Below are 23528 nucleotides of genomic sequence, written 5' to 3' on the forward strand. Positions count from 1 at the left end.
CACAGGATGAAGAAATTAAGTGGTCATATATGATTAAATGGAACAGAACTCTGGGGGGAGGAACCAGCAAGGAACAATGGGAGGACCTTTGGACTCTGATTCCAAAAACGACCAGATCTGCACAAACAAGAGAAATGTGGATAACAATTGTTACACAGTGGCACTACACCCCCAAGAGACTTCACACAATGTTCCCAAAAACGTCAAGCCTATGTTGGAGGGAATGCGGAGAGGTGGGGACGTGGAAACACATCTGGTGGACATGCAAAGGAATAGTGCCTTTCTGGGAAGAAGTTAAGGGAGAAATGGGCAAAATATTTCCAGATGTGGGACAACTAGGGGAGGGTGTCTGGTTGTGTGGAATAAGAGATGACATGGCAAGAAGATATAATAAAGCACAATGGAGAAGCTTTATGGGACTCCTCATAGCGGCATGGACAACAATAGCCCATAGCTGGAAAAAGAAAGACACCCCACTGATTTTCGCATGGCTCCAAAGAGTCTGGGCCCAGCTGGCGATGGAAAAAGTCACACACACAATCCAGGGAACGAGAGACAGGTTTGTGAAGGAATGGGGCGGAGTCCTGGAGTACCTCCAGTCAGACTTTATGGAACAGTGGTGTCCACACAACATCAAGATCTCAGACATTTTTAATGCATAATGTAATCCCTGAACCAAAGCGGTTGGACGGTTGATATATTGAAAATAATAAAGACAATTTATTAAAAAAAAAGAAGGGGTCTTGCACCCTTTCGACAGATTCACTCAGATCCTCTCGGATCTTTTAGGGCCGCAGATTCGTTCTGAAGATCTCACTGGACTTCCTTTAAGAGAACTGCACTCTCCAAAGCCCTCAACCTGAGGTGAAGAAGGAATCACCCAAGACAGAAAAAAGATCTGTCCCCTACCACTCCAAGGGCAGATCAGGACCTACCACTCTGCGCCGGAATCTCCTGAGCTGGGAGAGCAGACCCTGAATGGAACCAACCTATTCTCCAGTTCCCCTGAGAAGGCCTCCCAGCTCCCTGTTCTACCGTATGAACCAGTCACTCCATGTTCACCACACCTGGAATAAGAGGAAAGTCGCTAGCAAGGGTTGCTGCGCTCCTCCACCACATCGAACATTGCTTGCACTTTTGACCACCTCGACACGGCAACGTGTCCTGGCACGGCTCGTCACATGCTAGGCCTCAAGCGGCTGCTCAATGCTGGGACCCAAACAGATTCATTGGAGAGTCACACGCTGACTTTAACTGGGGATTACAACCACGTCCCAGCTAGCTCTTGAACTGCAGCTTCATTGATCGCACATCGATGCACCTAAGATCACAACTTCGACGACCATCGCGTGTCATCATTCATCGACCCCTCTCAGCAGCTAAAGCCCATCTCGGCCTGGCCAACTGCAAAGCTTTCCTGGGATCACCCCAACCTGCATCTGTGAGAGTCACCCTTCTACCGCAGAGAGCAGCCATCTTTGCCCCTACACAACACCTGCTTGCTGCTGGGGCCTCCGCAATCCTACTTGCCCAAACTGAGCCTGATCGGCACGCATCAACGTTCCACACCAGGTCTCACTGAGTCAGCCCAGCTAGACTTGAATCCAGGTACTATTGAATCTGAACTGTCCCCTCGGTCCACTTGGTCCCTAGAGACGGGTTAGGTAGATCGCTCCTGTTTTTACCAGGATATCCTTTTTGTGGTTAGTACTTTACCGACCACCCTTGGAAGTACGCTCAAAGTGCTAATTTCTCCAGTCTGTCACATCTTCTCTGTTCTTCCTTGGGGTGTGTTTGTGTACAGGGTTTTCATTCATTCTACGTGCAGATGGTGTGATTAAAGTATATGCATGTTTATAGCACCTTGATTGGTCATTCCCTTTAATTTGGACTGTGATACTGTTTGCTTGGGTCACTACTGGTTCACCTTCACACCCCTCTTAAGAACATAGCGTTCCCTTGTTCGACACTACCACAAAAAGCGAAGGAAGTATGTCTCTTAACGGTGCCTGTTTTACCTTTATGATCGTGTTGTGTTTTGGTTTGTAGATGTGTGAGGGCTGAGTCGGCCATTTTACCTCTACTCATCCATGTACTCCTGCAGAGCAGAATCCAACTCGTCACACCTGTACCTGTTTGGAAAAGGTACAGGGGAAGACACATTGCACCACGGGTCATTCCTGACATTGTCATGCATTTTTATGGAGTGAAACAGCAGCAGTATGAACCGCTGCTGTCTCACCTGCATTTCTATCCCTCATCTGGGAATTGTGTCAAAATAGAAGAAGTACTCTGACTAAAAGGTGTCAGGTTTTGGATGTTTATTTAAATTAAACTAAAAGGCCGATCTAACTCTACTGCTATTGGGGAAGTTCCCTGCCTAACAAACTAAAAATAAAGGTGCTTGTCAAAGACCAAAAGAAACAGTCCTTAATCCAAATCCTATTAGCTAACTAGTCCCTGCCACTTAAGATGTTTATAACTGAAAAAAATGAGGCTGGATCAATAGCTCTGTCTTTGGCTTCTGCCTGGCCCAATCACTTGGATCCCAAGAGATTTGAAAAGTTCAACATTGTCTCGCAAAACAGTTCACAACCTCTCTGTACATTTCCCTCTATCTAGGAAAAATTGTTTTCTTAATACAATCCCACCATTTCTGACTTGGTACTTGACAAAGTTCTTGTTTTGTACTCAAAGATGGGAACCCTCCAGGTTCTCTCCCTCTCCACAGTTCAGTCTGTTATGTTTCGTGTTTCCTGGGCTCTCCAAAGTTCTTTGGCTCTCTGAGAGGCTCACTTTAATCGGTCCTTGGTGGGGTGCCTGCCTGTTCGGGTTTTCTTGGCTCCTGTAACCCTTGTGGCTTTCCTAGCCTTGACTCGTAAAGTTTCTCGGTTTCTCAGTGCTCTCCAGAACCCTCAGGCCCTCTTATAGGCTTGCTTTAGCTCGGCTTAGATGAGGAATCTGCCCACTCTGGTTTATCTGGCTCTTGTAACTTTTGTGGCTTTCCCAGCCTAGAATATTAACGTCTCTCTGTTTCTCAGGACTCTCCAAAGCCCTCTGTCCCTCTAATAGGATTGCTTTAGTTTGATTTCGGTAGGGCGTCTGCCCGATCGTGTTTATATGGCTCCCGTAACCCTTGTGGCTTTCCCAGCCCCGACTATCATTGTTTGTCCCTCTCAACAGTGTTACCTCTTTCGCAGCGTTCATTTCCCTTCCGCTGCTCAGCTCGGCAACTAATAAACTCTTTCTTTCTAAGCTTGGAGATCCAGTCTCACTGCTGGAGTCTGGTCTCGACATCAGTTAACGGGTCCCAGGCCCACCACGGCTTCCATGTGGTCGTGCCAACAGGTAAGACAGTCACTTTACTGTCTCTGTCTCTTTCTCGATCTTGCCATTTTTGCCAGTCAGGACGCTAGCCTTCCGACATCTTGCGAGCGATTCACTTGCTCTCCACGTTACTGCTTGCTCCACGGTCTATCACGGCTCTGCCCCTCCAGGATATCTTCCCATAAGAAGCTCACCTCTACGTAGGATTCTCTCTCCCGCCTTCAAGGTTCTTCATAGTTATATGTACGTCATCACAACCAAAAAGGGTGTGTTGTTCTTTGACTGTGGTGTTCATGTGGAATCCAGCGTTACCTGAAGCCAAAGAGACTGAAGAAATGTAACTATTCAGTGAACCCAAAACAAGATTATCAACAGTCTTTCCCATTCCCATTTAGGTGGTTAGCGTGTTCTGGACAGGGAATTCCTTGCAGGAATGGGAGTCCTTGTCCCCAAGAGTAAAGAAACTCCAAGTGAGGTCCCACTTGCCCAGACCCCCCTTAGGGAGGGTCTTTCGGAGAGGGCTCACCTCCCTAGCCTCAAAGCGGGTGGTTCCCTTCTGGGGAGAAGGGACTAATAATCCAGATTTGTCTCAGAATAAAAATGCTTTTTCTTTATTTCAGCATTTACAGTGACAGGCCCTTTAAGAGCCTATCGTGGGCACCCAACGTACTGAGCTATCTTGCCAGTTGTATAATCTGGGCACGCATTGAACGTTCCTTACTCCTGAGCATGCTCGGGCTAGTATGAATATTGTCAACAAATTTCCAGAGCAGAAATCAACATGAAAGGTTGATTCGCAAAAGCTTTGTTTGCGCCCTTAAGGGCCTGACGCTGTGAAGTGCACTAGCAGCACCCACGTTGGTGCTGGGAACCTGTAATACATTAGTGTTTGGAAGCGGACTCCCGACACTAACGCATGCAATGGGCCTGGCCAGCACATCTTTCACATTACTGTTGAGCCCCTGCCAAGTCACCTTTGAGAATAAGGTGGTCTGCACATTTCCAAAACGCAACTAAGACACGTCATAGATAACCTATGCATTTAGTTGCATTTTTTTCTCATTTAGGGTTCTGTGTGATAATGTCCCCAGGGAAAAAGTTGCCAGGCAGGCAACTGTTTTCCCAGCACCCCGAAAAGCCTTCCCTCACATAATAATTTAGCATTTATATAGCGCTACGAACCCTCAGGTATCTGAGCGCTGCTTATTATTACCCGCGGTGTGTGGTGCTCATTTATCGACCTCGGAAGGATGAAAGGCTGACCTCGGAAGGATGAAAGGCTGAGTTTGGCCCTGCCGGGAATGCGAACCTGCGTCAGCAGAATCTGCGCAGATGTCAAAGCGAGCGCTCTACTCGCTGTGCTATCTGACCGGCTGATCTAGGACGGGTACAATGTTCCATTCTAACTCGTCCTAGAATATTTGGGGAAAGTGCTTGATTTTCGTGGGAGTGCACATTTTGGGAAATGTCACCCCCTGGCAACCTTTTCCCAGGCGACTTAATCACTGGATACCTCATTTAGATGCACACCTCCATTCACAAATAAAGGGGGGTGGTGGGTTCTTCGCATTTCAATGCGCCTCGTGAATTCAGAAACGGCATCCACTTAACATACGCAGAAATCGAGCACATTCCTGTGTGCCTATTTGGAACAGGTGCAAGGGGATGCTTAATATAAGGAAGTGTGCTTTGTTTGTTTATTTATTTATTTATTTATTTTGACACTTATATAGAGCACCATAGGTGAAACGGCAGCAGTATGAACCTGTACTCTCCCGCTCGCTTTTGTATCCCTGAAACAGGGACAGAAATGCTTTTCTCTTTTCGTTGACATTTCACAATGACAGGTCCTTTACTGGGAAATGCGTTCCGAGCACCCACCTGGGTGCTGGGAGCATGTAATACATTGGTATCAGGAGCGGGCTCTCCACACTAATGTATGCAAGAGCAAGGGGGGTGGCCAGCAGACCATTTGCACTTCAGCTCAAAGCCCTGGAAATGAATAGGTCACCTTTGAGAATAAGGTGGCCTGCACATTTATAAAAAACTGGCCATCTAAAAAATAGTGCAACCAAAGCGCTATTGGTAGATCCGCCATTTTCTTTAGAATTGGCCTCAAAATGTTCATTATAGAATTACTCTTGAATAGTGTTGCTTTTTTTCTGCCTGTAACTAAGTGGTTCCACTGAGTGTCACCGAAAAAACATCAGCCTTTAGTTGTAGATTGCTTCCTCATGCGCCTCTCGCCACCAACATAAACAATGCCCCTGTGTCCCTCACCCCCTCCAAAAATAACCACATGCCTTCTACCAATATATGCAGCCAGTGACACTCAATTGGATTCTTCATGCAGAAGACATTTCCCTTAGTCCTGCTGTGGACTGGCAGCCCCCAGTTGGTGATCTCGCTTGGTAGATTCTTGTGCAGTGGTGAGGAGTCCCTCCTTCGGTCATAGGCTCCCGCTTTTTCACGTTCATGCCTCCGGGCAGGGTGCCATCGTAGTCACTTCCCATCCCTAACCATAACTCCCCGTACAGACTAATTCACACAGAGGTCTAGAAAGGTGCCCGTCATAGGTAAAATCACAATGAATTTGACACAGATTGATTGGCACATGAAACAAAAGCGAATGAATCTCAAGCATGGGGTACAGATTCTCTCTTCCGACTGCCTCAGCCCTTGCTCTTATCTTATCGTCTTGCAGTATTCTACAATGACATAATTTCATTTTTAATTTAAAAAGATATCCACAATCAAGGATGAAATTGGCAAATTCTGCCAGAAAACGCAACAAATGTTGAACCTGATCTCCGCCCCTTAAGTACAATGCTCCATTATGCCAATTTCCACCTAACATCTGATAACTCGTTTGAAATCGAAGCAGTTAATTCCTCCCTTTAACAACAACCATATTTGAAGTGGGCAGTTATTCACAGGCCTTAACCTACAACCCATCATCAACATCTCCATTTGAGGTGAAGCAGGCACCGGTGTCATGAAGCAGGTAAATCGCTTTAATGTTGTATAACCCCACAGCATGGAACATATTCCACGGATGACCAATCCCTCTTGATCACCAACTCTCAGCCGTAACTGCCACATGTTCCAGGTTCCAACCTGGAACTGCCCACAGGATGCCACACAATTCAGCAGGTGATCTCCAAGATTCCCTCAAATAGTAAATTGCAACTACCCTGCTAAGGAACACTGTTGTATCTGCCATACCTCCAACACTCCTTTTGCAGCTAAACTCCTCAAAAAGGGGGTATCTACCCAGCTTCATGCCCAGCTCAAGAAAACTGATTTACTTTACAAACTCCCATCGGAGTGTCATCCAGACCAAAATATTAAAAATGATCCAACCTGCATTAGGGAACGCGTATTTCACATTGGTAACGGGAAAGGCATTACCAAATTGGTCCTCCTGGACATAGCAGACTTTTTTTAAGTGGTGAATCTTAACACTCTGCTTATCTACTTGTCTCTGATCGTTGTGGCGGCCCAGATAGTTTGTGTCCTCTCTACACAAAAGAATGACAGTCCTACATGGTACCTCTTCCATCTACTCGAAGCAGCCTCCCCATGGGACCTCTGCAAAGATCACCCTCTCCCAAATGCTATTCAACCTCTACCCAAGACCCATAGCTTAGCAGCTTTACTGCAACTACAGAACTACTTACCTTTGAGGGGAGGACGTAGGCCTGTATGCTGCTTTTGCTCCCACAAAGAGTGAATTTGGCAAAACTGTATTTTCGAATGGTGTAACAGAAAATGGTGTACAATACCAAAGGATTGAGCTGAAACTAGTTCAAAGCCATGTACCGCCTGAATGGTATGTGGCGTCTGCTGCTTAGAATCAGACCCACACTTCTCAACCGCCATTAGAACCTAATAGTACAATAATCAAATGTGATGCTCACTTCTTTGCCAACAAAGCATTTTGCACCATCATGCCTGCTTGTCATGTAGATTACCATGGCAGCCCGCAGCATCAGGAGAAGCCTGGCAGCAATTTGTAATTGTAGAGTGGATGCTAGCTTCAGCGGTTGGAGCTGCTTTCTTGTGTGGTAGTTACATGGGGCTGTGAAGCCGAACTGTGAGAGCTGGTGTTTTCTATGACATTTGGATCTGACCCTTGAGTTTACCATAGGTCTGTCTACCATTCCAAGATGTCTGCAATGTTGTCGACTTCTCTGCACAGACATGCATAATGGTTGCTGCTTGGCCATGGATGTGGTGGCAACCAATGCACTTCAGTGGCGGTGCAGTGTCTCGCTCGAGGCCTTGACCCATAACCTGTAAAAGTGACAAATGCCCGATGCTTCATGTGAACTGGTGTGAGATCCCCTTCCCCTCCCAACCGAAGTGAGATCACAGCTGGTCAGAGGATGGAGCACACAATGGAGTGGCTTTTATGATTACTGAGGGACCACCTCATGTGTAAATTTAATTTATGGTGCTCAAGTGCGATTTGCGTACTGATTGCAGTTGGATCAATTTCATCGTGTTCATGGATGCAATTGGTTCCATTTATTATTAGTCATGCAGCTGCATTTTCCTTTCTGTTTTTTAAATGTTGTGATAGAGGAAAACAGCCAACAAATACATAATCCTATTATTTTCGGGGTAGGTTATCCAATTTGGCTCAAATCCGCTTGTTCTTTCAATAACAGGGAAAATGAAAGATGTGTCCAATGTAACTGACTGATACTGTAAGTAATTACTTTGTTTCATTTCCAACAACAAAAAAAGAAAACTGTAATGTATCAAAAATGCAACTGTTGTATCCCCAGGGCATGCGTACCGCAGGTGTGATTCCACCGGGAGATGGCAACTGGCACTCGGTGTCAACAAGACCTGGGCAAACTACTCGGAATGCACCAAGTTCCTTACTCCGGAGCGTCGCAACCATGAGAAAGTAAGTGGTGCCAGGCTAGGGTTTGGATGGAGAACATACAGCCTTTTGGGAATGTGACCTGGAAAGCAGGGGTGCAGTGGTCTACAGGGAACTCTGGAGATTTCCCACTGGGCCGCCTGTTTGGGGGTCACACAGTGCAGATATTCAAAAATGTGACATGCGGCTCTTCTGAAACTCTGCATGCATTATTTCATATTTTTGAGGATGGAAATGGGCTGTGAACAGTAGCAAGTCATAGAGCTGCTCTTCATTTTTTCATAACACTGAAACGGAAAGGGTCTGAGAAGGTGGGCATCAGAGAAGCCCGCCTTTTGACCTCCTGTGGGTGTCCCCAAGCAGAATGTATGTTTTCCTGCAGAGAAGGGATGCACTGGTGGTTCCCTTCAGTACAGAAAAAGAGCGTTTAAAAACGCCAGGGGTCTTTATATAATGTTTACCTCCATCTCTTGGCTAGAGGGAACAGATGGGAGATGTTCTTGAGGCATACAAAGTCATCGGTGGAATGATTACATGCTTTATTCTGCAAGAGTACCACATTGGGGAACTAGCCCCAAACCCCTAATCTACCAGTCTCTAAAAACAGGAAGTACACAAAATGCATTCTCTTATTGACATTGCTATTATTAGCCATCGTTTATTTCTTGTAAGGTGGTACCAACCCCTTGGAGATGCTTTATGATGTCCTCAACCTTGGAGAAGTTATCAGGTGCCCAGATGCTGCTTTCTTGTATAATTGTACAGGTCCCCCCTTGGGCAGCTAGTAAATAATAGAGAGCCATTCTTTTCTGGAGTACCATAGTTCTGAGTGCTACTGTTTCACTTTTAAGAATCTGGATGCCTTTGGCAGTGTTGTTGGCTAACTTTTTCGAAGAGAAGTGATGTGGAATGGAGATCATCTCTGCTGATTGCAGTGGCAAAGTTTGGGACCAGGAACCCTGGGAGGCCTTTGAACCCTGTCCAGGTGTTATGTTTGGTGCGCCAGGGTGTGTAATGGTTACCTGGAAAAAGGGACATGTGGCAGATGGCAGGACGGATGTACCCAAGGGTGCATGTACCAGACGAATTAGCGGGCAGCCATTGGTAAGCCGCAAAGCTGCAAAGGAAATATGCGCCTCTGTATGTATATAGTGCAGAGTGCAGGTTGGCAGACATTAAAACGTGGGTGTGACTGGGAATGATCTTTATATTGTTGTGGTGTTGGAGGGTGATGTTTCCGTCACGGTGGAATCTGTAGGTATATGGTGTTGACCCCATTGGCATGGTGCTGTTATCAGTGAAACCGATGAGAGTGTGTGGAACAAATGCAGTTGGTATTTTAGGAGGTATCGTATTGGTAAAGGAGGTGTAGAAAAGTGATTGTGGCAGCTGATAGTTTAATCAGAGGCATTCAGTGTTTGTCCCAATAGCAGTTCCATTTTCTATTTCTTTACGTTTACTTTACTTTAAGCATTTATAAAGCGCAGACCTTGGACCCATAGGCATTAGGGCGCTGACAAATGGAAAAGCAATGCATTAGCAAGAGATTGACGAGGAAGCTCATAAGGGATGAACCGGAAGAGGAGATCATGCAAACATCCACGTTTTCAACTTTCTCTTGAAAGATTCTAACTTAGTCTGACATCTAAGGTCGAGGGTGTGGTTATTCCCGGCTTTAGGTGCAGCAGTGTAAAAAGCTCCCTTTTCTGCCTTCCTAGTTCTGCATCTTGGGATCATTAAACATTTCTGATTGCTAGATCTGAGGGATCTGCTGTGAACTTTTTCCGCAATGAGATCCTGCAGATATCTGGGCATAATGCCAAGCGTACATTTGAACGTAATCACTAGGAGACGGAAACGTACTCAAGCCTCCACCAGGAGCCAGTGCAATGCTCTCCTGGCATCCGAAGTGTGGTCTCGGCAGGAGAGCCCCATGACCACCCTCACTACCCCATTTTGAATAACTTGTAATCTGTTCCCATCTGTTTTGCTAAGTCCCGCTAAGAGGCTGCAGCAGTGATCTATATTCGCTCCCACAACAGCTCTTGCTATTGACTCTGCATTGGCATGCATAATGAGGGGTCTGAGGTGAGCTAACAGCTTAATATAGTGAGCCGCCGCAGAGACCAGGCTCCCTACGTGGCCCTTCATAGTAAGCTGCTGGTCAAAGAAGGCACCCAAAGTTTTGACTTTCTTTTGGGGAGTTATCTTAACATCACCCACTTGAAAGCCATCATACACAAAACCCAGCTTAGATATCATGGGCTGGGTATCAATAATCAACAACTCTGTCTTTGCCCTATTAAGGGCTAAATTATTCCATAGCATCCAGTTCTCAATGGAGGCATAGACTCTATTCAATTAATCTTCGTCCCGGGCATGAGTACCAACCATGGGGACGACACACTGAGTATCATCTGCATAGTTGGTAAACATAATCCATTCCTGATCCAGCAAGGCAAAGAAGGGAGCCATGAATATATTATAGGGGCAGGGGGAAATACAGGCACCCTGCGGGACACATTATTCGACAGACACAGGGAGGGCCTCAACCTCCTGAAAGAAAACTCTGCTTTCTATATTATTCAGAAATTAAGCAATCCAGTGTACCGCTACTGAGGTGAAATTAGCCATTTCCTCCAACCTGGCGACCAGTATTGAGTGATAAACCAGTTCGAAGGCAGTCGATAAGTCCAAAAGTATCAACATGGATGATAGACCCTTGTCCATCCGATCCAGGAGCCTGGACTTCAATTCCAATAACGCAGTCTCCGTACCATAGCCCAATCTAAATCCGGATTGGCGACAATTCAAGGCAGGGAATTTATTCAGATGCTGGGCGATCTGCCCATACGTAACCCAGTCCAGAATTTTCAGTAAAAAGGACGTGTTCGTAATTGGCCAATAGTTGAGTGGCACCTCTGTAGTTAGGCCAGGTTTTTTGAGAATGGGGGAAACCCAAGCTTGTTTTATGTCCGCTGGTACATGTCCTTCAGTAAGTGAGGCATTCACGAACTTGCAGATGGCTGCGAGTAGGGCTGGTGGGCAAGTTTTAATAATCATGGCCGAACAGGACTCACCTTTACATCTAGTATTTTTTAGTTGTTCCACAACATCAGACAGTACGTCAATCGTAATGGGAGAGAAATTGAACTGTAGAATGGAGGAACATCTTTTATACAACTCCTTCCTGACCTGACTGGAGTCTGTTGGAAAGTCATCCTTCCTAGGCAATATGTCTGCTCTGATACCATTCAATTTGCTAACCATGGCATCCTGGATATCCTGACACCGAACTGCGTCCTTTACCATTTGGCTAACATTAGGGGAAGTTGTGGTTTCCTGTTCTTTGAGTATTTTAAAAAGTTCCTTGACCTCTGATTGAGCATTCAAGATTCTTGATCTTAGAGAGTTTTTCTTGGCATCCATGATTGCCAATTTATAGACTTTGGCAGCACCCTTGTAGGCCGCCAATGCTTCTAGAGCGGGATTACTAGAATTATAGACATCCCTAATGCAGAGTCAAGAGATGAAAAATGAATAGAAGGGCTCAATAGGGGTTCTATTCTATCCCGCATGATCATCTAGGAATTCCTCTCAAATGTCCCAGTCATCCCCTTGCTCTTGAATTGCTTAGGGAAGTCAGCCTGGATGGAAAAGGGTACAAAGGCATTATCAGACCAGGGACATGGAGATAACCAGAAAGTCCTTTGTTATAACATTAGTGGTGGAAATCCAATTTAGCGTATGACCAAGATTATGGGTTGGTCACCAAATCCTCTGCTCAAAACCTAGGTTGGCCAGGGCTGTCTCTAACTCGGCAGCTACAGGGTCTTCCATGTGGCCCAACTAATAGTTAAAGTCGCCTAACAATAAAAAACTAGAGTTGGGCTTGGAGATGGACAGCAGGTGATTGGACAATGCCAGACTAAAGTCTTCTGTCAGGGAGAGTTGGCTATAGATAAGAAGTAGGTTCAGTGTGGATTCAGCATTGAGTCCAATTTTCATGTGTAACGACTCAATGCCGTATATGATGAACCCATTTGTTAACCAAACAGCAAGGATTTAAAAATCAACGCGACTCCCCCTCCCTCTGCCTTCCTCTCTGTCCTGCCTTACCATAGCATATCCTTCAGGGATAGCAAGGTTATGGGAAGGGCCAGCTGCCCTGTGCTCCCAGGTTTCAGTAATCGCACATACATCAATATTCATATCTTCTATGTAAGTGGCAACCTCTAAGGCATGTTTGACCAAGGATCTTGTTTTGAGTAATAAACGAGCTAGATTGTGAACTGGAGTAATATAGTGACTACCTTTCAAGCATTCCCTTACTCCCTCCGGTGGATTTAGTGTACTGGGTCCTGACTGAGCTGCTGGTTCCAAACTAGCGTTGGTAGAACCCACACTCCCCTGCACTAAGTCGTGGGATAAGTTCAGGGTCGTGGATGCCAAAGTAGCGTCCACTTTATCTACTTTGGGCGAAGGGGGCATTGTACAAGTGGAGGAAGTTTGCATCGATGCAGTTAAGTTTGCAGAAACCTTGTCAATGTCACTCAGGCAGAGGGGGAGATTGAGAGAGTCCTGCACGCAGACCGATGGAATCGCTATAAAGCACCCATATCTAACACACATATACGCTACTTAGCCATACTCTCTACATTTACCGCCTTAGTTATCATGGTAGCCCCCTACCACAAACTGCCTACAGAAAGGGATCTGACCAGAAAGATGTACACACAGTTACCACCACAACAGCCTACCCCCTCAACCAAACTCAACCTAATCAGGCGTGTCCTACTGCACTAAGAAACCTCAGACTAGGCACCAGACTACCCAAACCGCCACACGCCCACCTACCTTACGGCTTCCCTAAGACAGAGATAAGACAGAGATAATACACGCCAGGCGTAACACGCACATTAGAAAACCCAGTTGCAATCAAATACCCTGCACCAAATCTCCTAAAACCTTGCCTAACAAGGTACACACTAGCAATAACTCTAAAGTAACACACAACATCAACTCTAGATCTCTAATTGCCCACGCCTCTAAAATTGCTGATACTATCACCTGCAACCAACTCGACTTCCTAGCACTTACTGAAACATGGCTACACAAAGCTGCTGGCCCTGCCCTTATGCTAGCCATACCCTCGAACTTTACCATATTCAGAAAAGACAGAGAAACTTCCAAAGGAGGTGGCATAGCTCTCATCTGCAGAGCCAACCTCACCATCAAAGAAATGGACAGCATCACTATGCCGTCAGCTGAACTACTCTCCCTAAAACTAGAAATGTCCCCTTCACGTACTATTACGGTACACCTTATCTATAGACCCCGTGGTCCACTAGGCACCTTTGAAGAAGACGTAACCACCCTCCTAAACACTAATGCCAAACCAGGAACACAAATCATTCTACTAGGCGATTTCAACTTAGGCTACAATGACCCAAAAGACACCAATGCCTCCACCATAGCCAACACCATCCTGGAAGCAGGCCTCACCATACGGAATAACGGCCCCACGCACTCTAAAGGCCGCATATTGGACTGGGTCGCAGACATCAACTGCGCTTCCCTCATAACGGCAATCGAACCGTGCATATGGGCTGATCACTATTTGATCTCATTGACCATTTCAGACCTTCCCCAACCTAAATCTACTAAACTACATGCTCCTCCTAACCTCACCCACTGCAAAAAAAAATATAATACTCTCAAACCTCCTCCCACTGATCTAACCTATCACTAATCACTCCAGCCTAATCACTAACCCTAACGATTTAGCTGACCTATACAACAAAACCATCAACTCAGCAATTGACGCCATTGCGTCGCTGAAGCTCACCAAATCTAAACCCATTGCCCATCTTAATACCTGGTTCACTCCTACGCTAAAAGCCCTACATAAAGAGAAACGACACGCAGAATCCTGCTGAAGAAAAAACCCTTCTCCCCATAACAAAAATCTCCTCACTACCCTTACTAACAACTACAAAAAAACAATAATTCAGGCAAAAAAAGATACTTTTAATGACAGATTCAAAAAAGCAAATTCGAATACCAGGGAAATCTTTTCCATCCTGAGAGAACTAGAATCCCCAATTGCACCCATAGACTCTTGTACCAAAGACAAAGCCTGGTGCACAAACATTCAAAAGCCCTTATGCAACAAAATCACAATGTTACAAGACAAAATATCAGCCAAGAAATCCTCCCTCCACAATATCGCCCTCGCCACGCAAGAAACCATCCTTCAGGAACTTGCTACCAACCAAACTAAACATCTTAACCAATTCAGCTTCAGAGCCATCTCTACAGTAGAAACTAAGAATATAATCACATCTCTTAAACCGTCTTGTTGCCTTGGTGACACTTGTCCAGCCCCAATTATTAAAGAGGCTGTACATGAACTAGCCCCTTTCATCACAGCATTTATCAACGCATCATTTAAATCATGCTCTGTGCCTACCAACCTCAAAGATGCCTGGATACTACCCCTCCTAAAAAAAACAAACCTGTACCCTAATGTCCGAACCAACTATAGGCCCATAACAACTGTCCCGTTCCTCCTCAAAATCTTAGATAGAGCCGCATATCTACAGATCCAATCCTACCTTGAGATCAACAATCTACTAGGGACCAGACAATCAGGATTTAGACCGAGACATGGAACCGAAACGGCTCTCCTTGATCTAAAAAAACAACTAGATGAACGTAAAGATAGAGGAGAAATTTCTATTCTACTACTCCTAGACCTATCATCCGCTTTCGACCTGGTAGATCACAAGGTACTTTGTAACCATCTCAAATCGGCTGCCAACTTCTCCACAAAACCCACGGAATGGATATACTCATTCTTGGATAAGAGAACCATAAGAGTCTTCTCACCTAGTTCATCAGCGGATCCAGTCCCCATCACCTGTCGTGTCCCTCAAGGGTCATGTGTTTCCCCCACTTTGTACAATATTTTTACAAAGCCTCTCTTTGATATATTGGACAAACTAGAGGTCTCATATACCAACTACGCTGATGATACCCACATTCTTATCCCAATCCAGGGAGACTATAACAGTGACAGCAGCCTCATAAATAAAATCTACCATATCATCCAAACCTGGATGGCCACACATGGCCTTTGTCTTAACGACAACAAGACTGAGCTCTTAATCATTGGGTCTACCAGCAAACTCAACAAATTATCCCACTCATACAACTCCATCACCATTGATGGTATCAAAATGAAGGTAGCCAAGGAAGTCAAAACCTTAGGATTCCATTTAGACTCAGCTCTCACCCTCGACAAGCAAGTTAATACTACAGCCTCAGCAACTAGCTACACTTGCAAACTTATTCGCGCCTGCAAACCATACTTTTCCACTGACAGTTGCACCACCATAGCGCAAGCCCTCATCCTCTCCAAATTATACTACTGCAATGCACTGTACCTTGGCACTAGTAAACACAACACCAACAAACTCCAAATGCTGCAGAACAATGCCCTCAGAACAGCTCTAGGAATTCCCAAAGGGCAACACATATCTGTCCAAAGAAGAGCTGTCCCAGACTCACTCAGAGCTACCCCTTCCTTCCATGTGTTCAAAGCTAAGGCCAAACTCTGGCTTCACACCAACGACTATTAATGCCTCAACTGTACCTAATTATTATGTATATTTAATGTAAATATCTGAAACTGTAACATATCTTACTTGTAAGTCAGGTGACACTGTAACATTAGAAATGCCTGATATATGATCCTGTAATATAAGAAATGTATAATACTCTTGTACCTGTAACCCAAGTTTTTATTTCTTGCGAGCGCCCAGTTGCTTAACGGCCAGGTGCGCTCTATAAATAAATAAACAATACAACACCCATCGGAACTCACCAATGACTGAGTCGTCAGCGTGGACTCATGTGGGGTGAAGATGTTCCTGGCTGCAGCATTTGCTGCAAGAACCTCTGCTATCCCATTGAAGGAGGAGAAAAGGGAGAGTCCAAAGCTTCCTCCCTTTCGGTCCTGCACAGACCAGCACCGACCGGCTAGCTCGTTCACACCGGTGCGTTCGCACCCGAGTTGCGCTTAAATGAGCTAAAGGACTACAAATCCGCTGGGATTTGTAGTTCTTATACTAGAAATGTGCGTGCACAGCAACGGACCACTCTGATTCAAATCGCACAGCTGTAGGTGACTTGGCAATCAAAGTGGAAGCCCCAGACACAGCAAATACACCAAGATGTTAAGATGAATAAAAATATGAAGACAGTAAAAGCCATGTTAAAAACACCAAAGGCTAAAATACAACAATACAATGGGAGCAACGGAGAGGGCAACAATATGTCAAGTAAAATAAAGCGATCTATAAGGCAGGGGGACAGGAGGAGCCTCATAAACCGGCACAAACGGCTAGCTCATTCGCGACGGCACATTCACGCCTGAGTTGCGCTTAAATGAGCGAAAGGACTACAAATCCACTGGGATTTGTAGTTCTTATACTAGAAATGTGCGTGCAGAGCAACAGACCACTGTGATTCATATTGCACAGCTGTAGGTGACTTGGCAATCAAAGTGGAAGCGCCAGACACAGCAAATACACCAAGATGTTACGATGAATAAAAATATGAAGACAGTAAAAGCAATGTTAAAAACACCAAAGTCTAAAAAACAACAATACAAATGAGAGCAACTGAGAGGGCAACAGTATGTCAAGTAAAATAAAGCGATCTAAGATCGAGGTACATTTAGTCATACATATGAAGTCAATTTGCAGATTCACAAAGGGGCCATAAGGGACTTCATGTGCCTCTGGAGCGGTTTTCACAGGCTTCTCTGGATTGAACGTGAGACATGTTGGACAGTGAGCACAGTATTTCTGAGCAATGGAGGGGAATATGGGAGCAAACCAATATCTCTGGACTTCTGCAGTCATCTTCCATTTGCTTGAATGAGATGCTGAGTGAGCAACATGTACTAAATAGGGCAACAATGACAGTGGGGCCACTAACCGGCCTGAGCTATTACGCCATAGGCGATCAGAGCAACAAACACATCCTTAACTTTGCCAGCCCTGTTTCTCGGCCTGGGGGGCCACTTATAGGAGGTCAACCAGGATGGAAATAGATGCTAGGGCGTCCTCAAATGAGAGGAGAAACAGTGGCACATAATCAGAACCATAGGGGCCATGTATGGCTGCATTTTTCGCATGCCCATCAGCTAATGCATTTCCCGTCAAAATGCTGAGTTTGGACCTTACATTTTACAATGGCCAACTCGGTGGGTAGCAAAATAGAGTTTATCAGTGTTTCCAGAGGGTCACATAGTCGTGTGAGATACCAAAGGCGTACAGTGAATAAGTGTATATTTGATGTGCGTTGTGCGGCGATCGCGCAAGCCCATGTGAGGACAATGAATTCAGCAACTTGTGCTGATCGTACTGATGGGAGCAGAAAGGCTTCTAATACTTCAAAGCCGGTGCAAACAGCAAGGCCTGCCTGGAGAATCCCTACAGAGTCCCTAAGACAAGAACCGTCAATGAAGAGTACTAGATCGGCTTTGGGGAGGGGAATATCCTTGAGGTTGGTTTGTGGGGATGACACTATGTCAACCACTGCAAGGCAGTCGTGCAGGTAACTATCATCTGGAGTGGGTAAAAGGGAGGCAGGGCTGAGTGGTGCAAATCTAATGAGAGTGATGTTGGTGGAAGAAAGGAGCTCTGAGACATCTGGGAAAGGCAGAGGATACAGGGTCTATCTCTGAGCTGAAATAGGCTAAAGGGTTTATAGGTCCCTGTGCCTCTGTGTGAGTATGTCTAAGGCATACCCCTCTTTCTCATCACAGAACAGGGTGAAGCATTTAGAGTAATCAGGAAGGGCGGGGGCAATGGAAAGGGCAGTCTCTATCTTGGAGAAGGCTGTGGTAGCTTCAGGAGACCATGTGCGTATGTCAGGCTGGGGGTCCACGAGCACCTTTTGCATAGGTGCTACAGTAGAGTCATAATCAAGGAACCAGGGGTGACTTAAAAGGAGCAAAGCTGTCTTTTAGTGGCATGCATGGGACATTGCAAGATGTAGGCTACACAAGAGGGGGCTAGATGCCTAGTGCCATGGGAAATATCATGTGCTAGGTAACGGACTGCGGGGAGGCAAAGCTGCAATTTGGTCATGTTAACTTTGTGACCTTTTGCAGCTAGGGCAGTGTGGAGGATTCTGGAGTTGGAGAGGGAGTCCATAAAGGAAGGTGATGCCAGGAGCAGGTCATCAACGTACTGGATCATAGTGGAGCCCCCCAGGAAGATGAGATCTTCGAGGTCTTCCTGCAGAATCTGGGAGAAGAGAGATGGGGAGACTACAAAGCCCAACTGAAGGGGGCTGGAGGCGAGCTGACGTCCCTTGTACATGAAGGCAAAGAGGTACTGAGAGTTAGGGTGGGTGATGACTGGGAAGAAGGCAGAGGCAAGATCAATGCAAGTGAAAAATGGAGCGTTGGGAGGGATACAGGAGAGAATGGACCCGTGCTCCGGGACAACCAGATGTGAGGGTATGGTAGCCTTATTAAGGGGGTGCAAAGTGTGCGCAAAACGGAATTCGTCTGTACCTTTTTTAGATATCGGGAGTATCAAGGAATTGCATGGGATGGTGGTGTTATATCGGATGCCCTGGTGAATGAGGGAAGAGAAGAAATGCTTGATGCCTTCCTCCGCTTGAGGGGATATCCTGCACTGGGGCACCCGTGGCAGAGGGACCTCATGATTAAGGGTGATGTGAACAGGTTCAGCAGAGAGAATGTGGCCTACATCATTGGCATGTGCTGCGCTGAGGGCGACAGGGAAATTAGTCAATGAAGTGTTGTAACTGTGTAGCTTGTGCAGGTGTGAGAAAAGATGGAGGCTCTGGGCGAGTGGGCTGTTGCAGGAGAAACAAACATTCCGCATGTCTGGAATGTGGAACCTCTAGGTAAATACCATAAGCAGAACAATAAAAGCTATAATGCATTTTGCATAAAAGATCAATATCCAACACATTTGCAGGTGAGCAAGGGCTCAATAGAAAGGCATGCTGTTCAGTAATGGGACCAATAAAAACAGCCAACTCATTAGACACGGGTGTGGAATGGTGGTGCCAGGCATACCAATAGCAATAACTATTTCTTTTGAAACATTAACATGTGGAAATTCTGCAGCTCATACCGTGAAGCACTGAGCACTTGTATCAATTAAACAATTCACAGTTTTTCCTTAGATGTCACATTTGAGATAGCAACCAGACTGGTCCATCAGCAGCAAGGCAGCAGACAGCACGCCAAAGTCCCTTCATTGTAGGCCATAGGAGATATGCATGTCTTGGTAGACACCGTTAGGAGGAGGAGGAGGAGTAGGAGAAGGAGGTGGTGGGGGTGGAGAGTAGAGATTAGAATTGCCAGTGGAAATTAAATCATTTCGAGGGGTAGTGGGACCATATTGCCGTGGCCTGGCAGGTTTGGTAGGGCATTGCTGGATGAGATACCCAGTCTGTTTACAATATCTGCAGAAAGGTTGCTCTGGCAGTGGTTGCTGGGCTGGCAGAAAATGGGTGTGCAAAAATCTGTTGTGGCTGGTGGCCCTGTGCAAAATGAGGAGGAGGTTGTTGTGCATAAGGTTGGCATGTATTACCTGAGCGTCCGCGGTTGCTGGAGGCAGTCTTTTGTTGAGCCTGCTGTATTTGTAAAGCCATAAGGCATGTGACCTCATCTTGTTCTTGTCTTTTCATTTTATCATAGACATGTCGAGCAGTCTGCAGTGCTTTCTCGATAGATTCCGCTTGCCAGAACATTCTGAATATTGTTGGAGATTTCAGGGAGGAGACCATTAACAAAATGAGACGCCAGTTCCCCAGCATTAGCAATACCAGAGTATTAAGGGAAACAGTCAAGTCAATCTCGATAGGTTATGTGAGGGGGATTCAGACTGGTTCTGCTTGCAGGCAGCAATTTTGGTCCAGTCAGATTTTACAAGTTTTTTTTCTTTAATGAGGGCGGCAAGTGCTGCAACGCTGGCAGTAATAGCAACACCATCTGCCAGTGTGTCTGACCATTGTAGTTTGTACATAACCTGTTTGTATAGAGTGTCTTTGAGCACCCCTGGGGGGTCACGCAGCACTCACCTGCCATGGGGCTTCCAGGATAATGGCGCTGGTGAGGCGTGCACACACCAGGTCGGTAGACCTGTGTTTACTTTTGGTGCAGTTTTATATACAAAAAGAAAGTCTGATATTTCCATAGGTGTCACTCAACACTCTTCCCACAACAACAGTGGTATCAATTATCACAAAATGTTATTAAGATTCTATATATTTCATAAAACAAACATAAAAATGATCATAGTACATAAAACATATACATTATGTTTGAAACCACACAAGTATGAACACTATAAGTGAGTAATGTTTGCAGTTATTCCTTAAGGATCTTACACTGTGTGTACATCTCACACTCTGATTCCTATCCACACTACTAATGGCCTATTTCCTATCGATGTAATACAAACAACCCAACTTGTACAAGTTTCTGTCCTTGAAATACAGTCATGTAGGACATTCTTCAGGGGAAAATTGTCTTGTGCCGAAATTTAAAAATTCTTCTTTTCTAGGGGAGAACCCTGTTGATCAAAAAAATGATCAACACCCTATTAGTATCTAGTAATCAAGTATCGATCTCTATTGACATGAAAAACACATGTGTACCCTCATCCCTCAAAGGGTACGGGATATGTCTTGAATTACATACCTCTATTCCCAGTAGTGAATCTTGGGCTTTTTCTGTTGTGTTCAGACTGGTTCTGCTTGCAGGCAGCAGTTTTGGTCCAGTCAGATTTTACAAGTTTTTTTTCTTTAATGAGGGTGGCAAGTGCTGCAACGCTGGCAGTAATAGCAACACCATCTGCCAGTGTGTCTGACCATTGTAGTTTGTACATAACCTGTTTGTATAGAGTGTCTTTGAGCACCTCCCATATAAGTTGTTTAAGGTCCCCAATGGTGGGATCATAACAGGCTATGACTGTGTTCAAATGCTCCATGAAAACTGTGGGGTTGTCAGGCAAAGTGGGGAATTGTTGTGCCATATGGCATAAATCAGTGGAGCTCCATGGAGTGTGAATTCTCATAGGTGCTGCATCAACATTTGCCTGGGGGTAGGTGCGGACAGGCAGAAGGGCGGTGTCAGCAGTAGCGGATGGTGAGGCATCCATTGTGTGCAGGGAAGGGGCTGCAGACATGGGGGTATGTGACAATTGGAGGTCTTGTTTAGTGTGTTTCTGCAATGCTGCAGTGTAGGCTGGCAAGCCTGGGTCTGCTACATCAAGCAATCTTTGTCAATAGTTCTTTTCCTGGAAGCCCCATGGCAGGCGAGTGCTGCGCGACCCCCCAGCTCCCCATTTTGGGAAAAAAATGGTGCTCTAAAAAGCACGTGGAGGGAGGCCGTAGCGGGCTCTCCCCCATGGCCCTGCGGCTTCCTGGGCCTCCGTTCCCCACCCCCAGACCTCCCAGCCAACGGGATTGGTGCCCTGCACCAAAAGTACTCTATTCTCAAAACGGTTCTGAGTCACAGGTAGGGATAAAACAGACCTCTTGCTCTGTGAGCATACACTTTTATATACAAAAAGAAAGTCCGATATTTACATAGGTGTCACTCAACACTCTTCCCACAACAACAGTGGTATCAATTATCACAACATTTTATTAAGATTCCATATATTTCATAAAACAATCATAAAACATATACATTATGTTTAAAACCACACAAGTATGAACACCATAAGTGAGTAATGTTTGCAGTTATTCCTTAAGGATCTTACACTGTGTGTACATCTCACACTCTGATTCCTATCCACACTACTAATGGCCTATTTCCTATCGATGTAATACAAACAACCCAACTTGTACAAGTTTCTGTCCTTGAAATACAGTCATGTAGGACATTCTTCAGGGGAAAATTGTCTTGTGCCGAAATTTAAAAATTCTTCTTTTCTAGGGGAGAACCCTGTTGATCAAAAAAATGATCAACACCCTATTAGTATCTAGTAATCAAGTATCGATCTCTATTGACATGAAAAACACATGTGTACCCTCATCCCTCAAAGGGTACGGGATATGTCTTGAATTACATACCTCTATTCCCAGTAGTGAATCTTGGGCTTTTTCTGTTGTGTTCAGACTGGTTCTGCTTGCAGGCAGCAGTTTTGGTCCAGTCAGATTTTACAAGTTTTTTTTCTTTAATGAGGGTGGCAAGTGCTGCAACGCTGGCAGTAATAGCAACACCATCTGCCAGTGTGTCTGACCATTGTAGTTTGTACATAACCTGTTTGTATAAAGTGTCTTTGAGCACCTCCCATATAAGTTGTTTAAGGTCCCCAATGGTGGGATCATAACAGGCTATGACTGTGTTCAAATGCTCCATGAAAACTGTGGGGTTGTCAGGCAAAGTGGGGAATTGTTGTGCCATATGGCATAAATCAGTGGAGCTCCATGGAGTGTGGATTCTCATAGGTGCTGCATCAACATTTGCCTGGGGGTAGGTGCGGACAGGCAGAAGGGCGGTGTCAGCAGTAGCAGATGGTGAGGCATCCATTGTGTGCAGGGAAGGGGCTGCAGACATGGAGGTATGTGACAATTGGAGGTCTTGTTTAGTGTGTTTCTGCAATGCTGCAGTGTAGGCTGGCAAGCCTGGGTCTGCTACATCAAGCAATCTTTGTCATTAGTTATTTTCCTGGAAGCCCCATGGCAGGTGAGTGCTGCGCGACCCCCCAGCTCCCCATTTTGGGAAAACAAAATGGTGCTCTAAAAAGCACATGGAGGGAGGCCGTAGCGGGCTCTCCCCCATGGCCCTGCGGCTTCCTGGGCCTCCGTTCCCCACCCCCCAGACCTCCCAGCCAACGCGATTGGTGCCCTGCACCAAAAGTACTCTATTCTCAAAACGGTTCTGAGTCACAGGTAGGGATAAAACAGACCTCTTGCTCTGTGAACATACACTTTTATATACAAAAAGAAAGTCCGATATTTCCATAGGTGTCACTCAACACTCTTCCCACAACAACAGTGGTATCAATTATCACAACATTTTATTAAGATTCCATATATTTCATAAAACAATCATAAAACATATACATTATGTTTAAAACCACACAAGTATGAACACCATAAGTGAGTAATGTTTGCAGTTATTCCTTAAGGATCTTACACTGTGTGTACATCTCACACTCTGATTCCTATCCACACTACTAATGGCCTATTTCCTATCGATGTAATACAAACAACCCAACTTGTACAAGTTTCTCTC

At 45.4% G+C, this 23528-nt stretch overlaps 1 protein-coding gene across 1 annotated transcript in view; it reads left to right on the forward strand.

Moving 5' to 3' along the window:
- The window catches only part of LOC138521346 (parathyroid hormone/parathyroid hormone-related peptide receptor-like), a 280555-nt gene that overhangs the window by 123036 nt on the left and 133991 nt on the right, over positions 1 to 23528 (forward strand). Inside the window, exon 4 of the mRNA XM_069634105.1 lies at positions 8121 to 8245. Coding sequence (XP_069490206.1) covers positions 8121 to 8245 — 125 coding nt within the window. The remainder of the gene's footprint in view (positions 1 to 8120; positions 8246 to 23528) is intronic.

Source organism: Ambystoma mexicanum, chromosome 13 (genome assembly GCF_040938575.1).
Source record: "Ambystoma mexicanum isolate Mex_15411 chromosome 13, UKY_AmexF1_1, whole genome shotgun sequence".
NCBI classification, from domain to species: Eukaryota; Metazoa; Chordata; class Amphibia; order Caudata; family Ambystomatidae; genus Ambystoma; species Ambystoma mexicanum.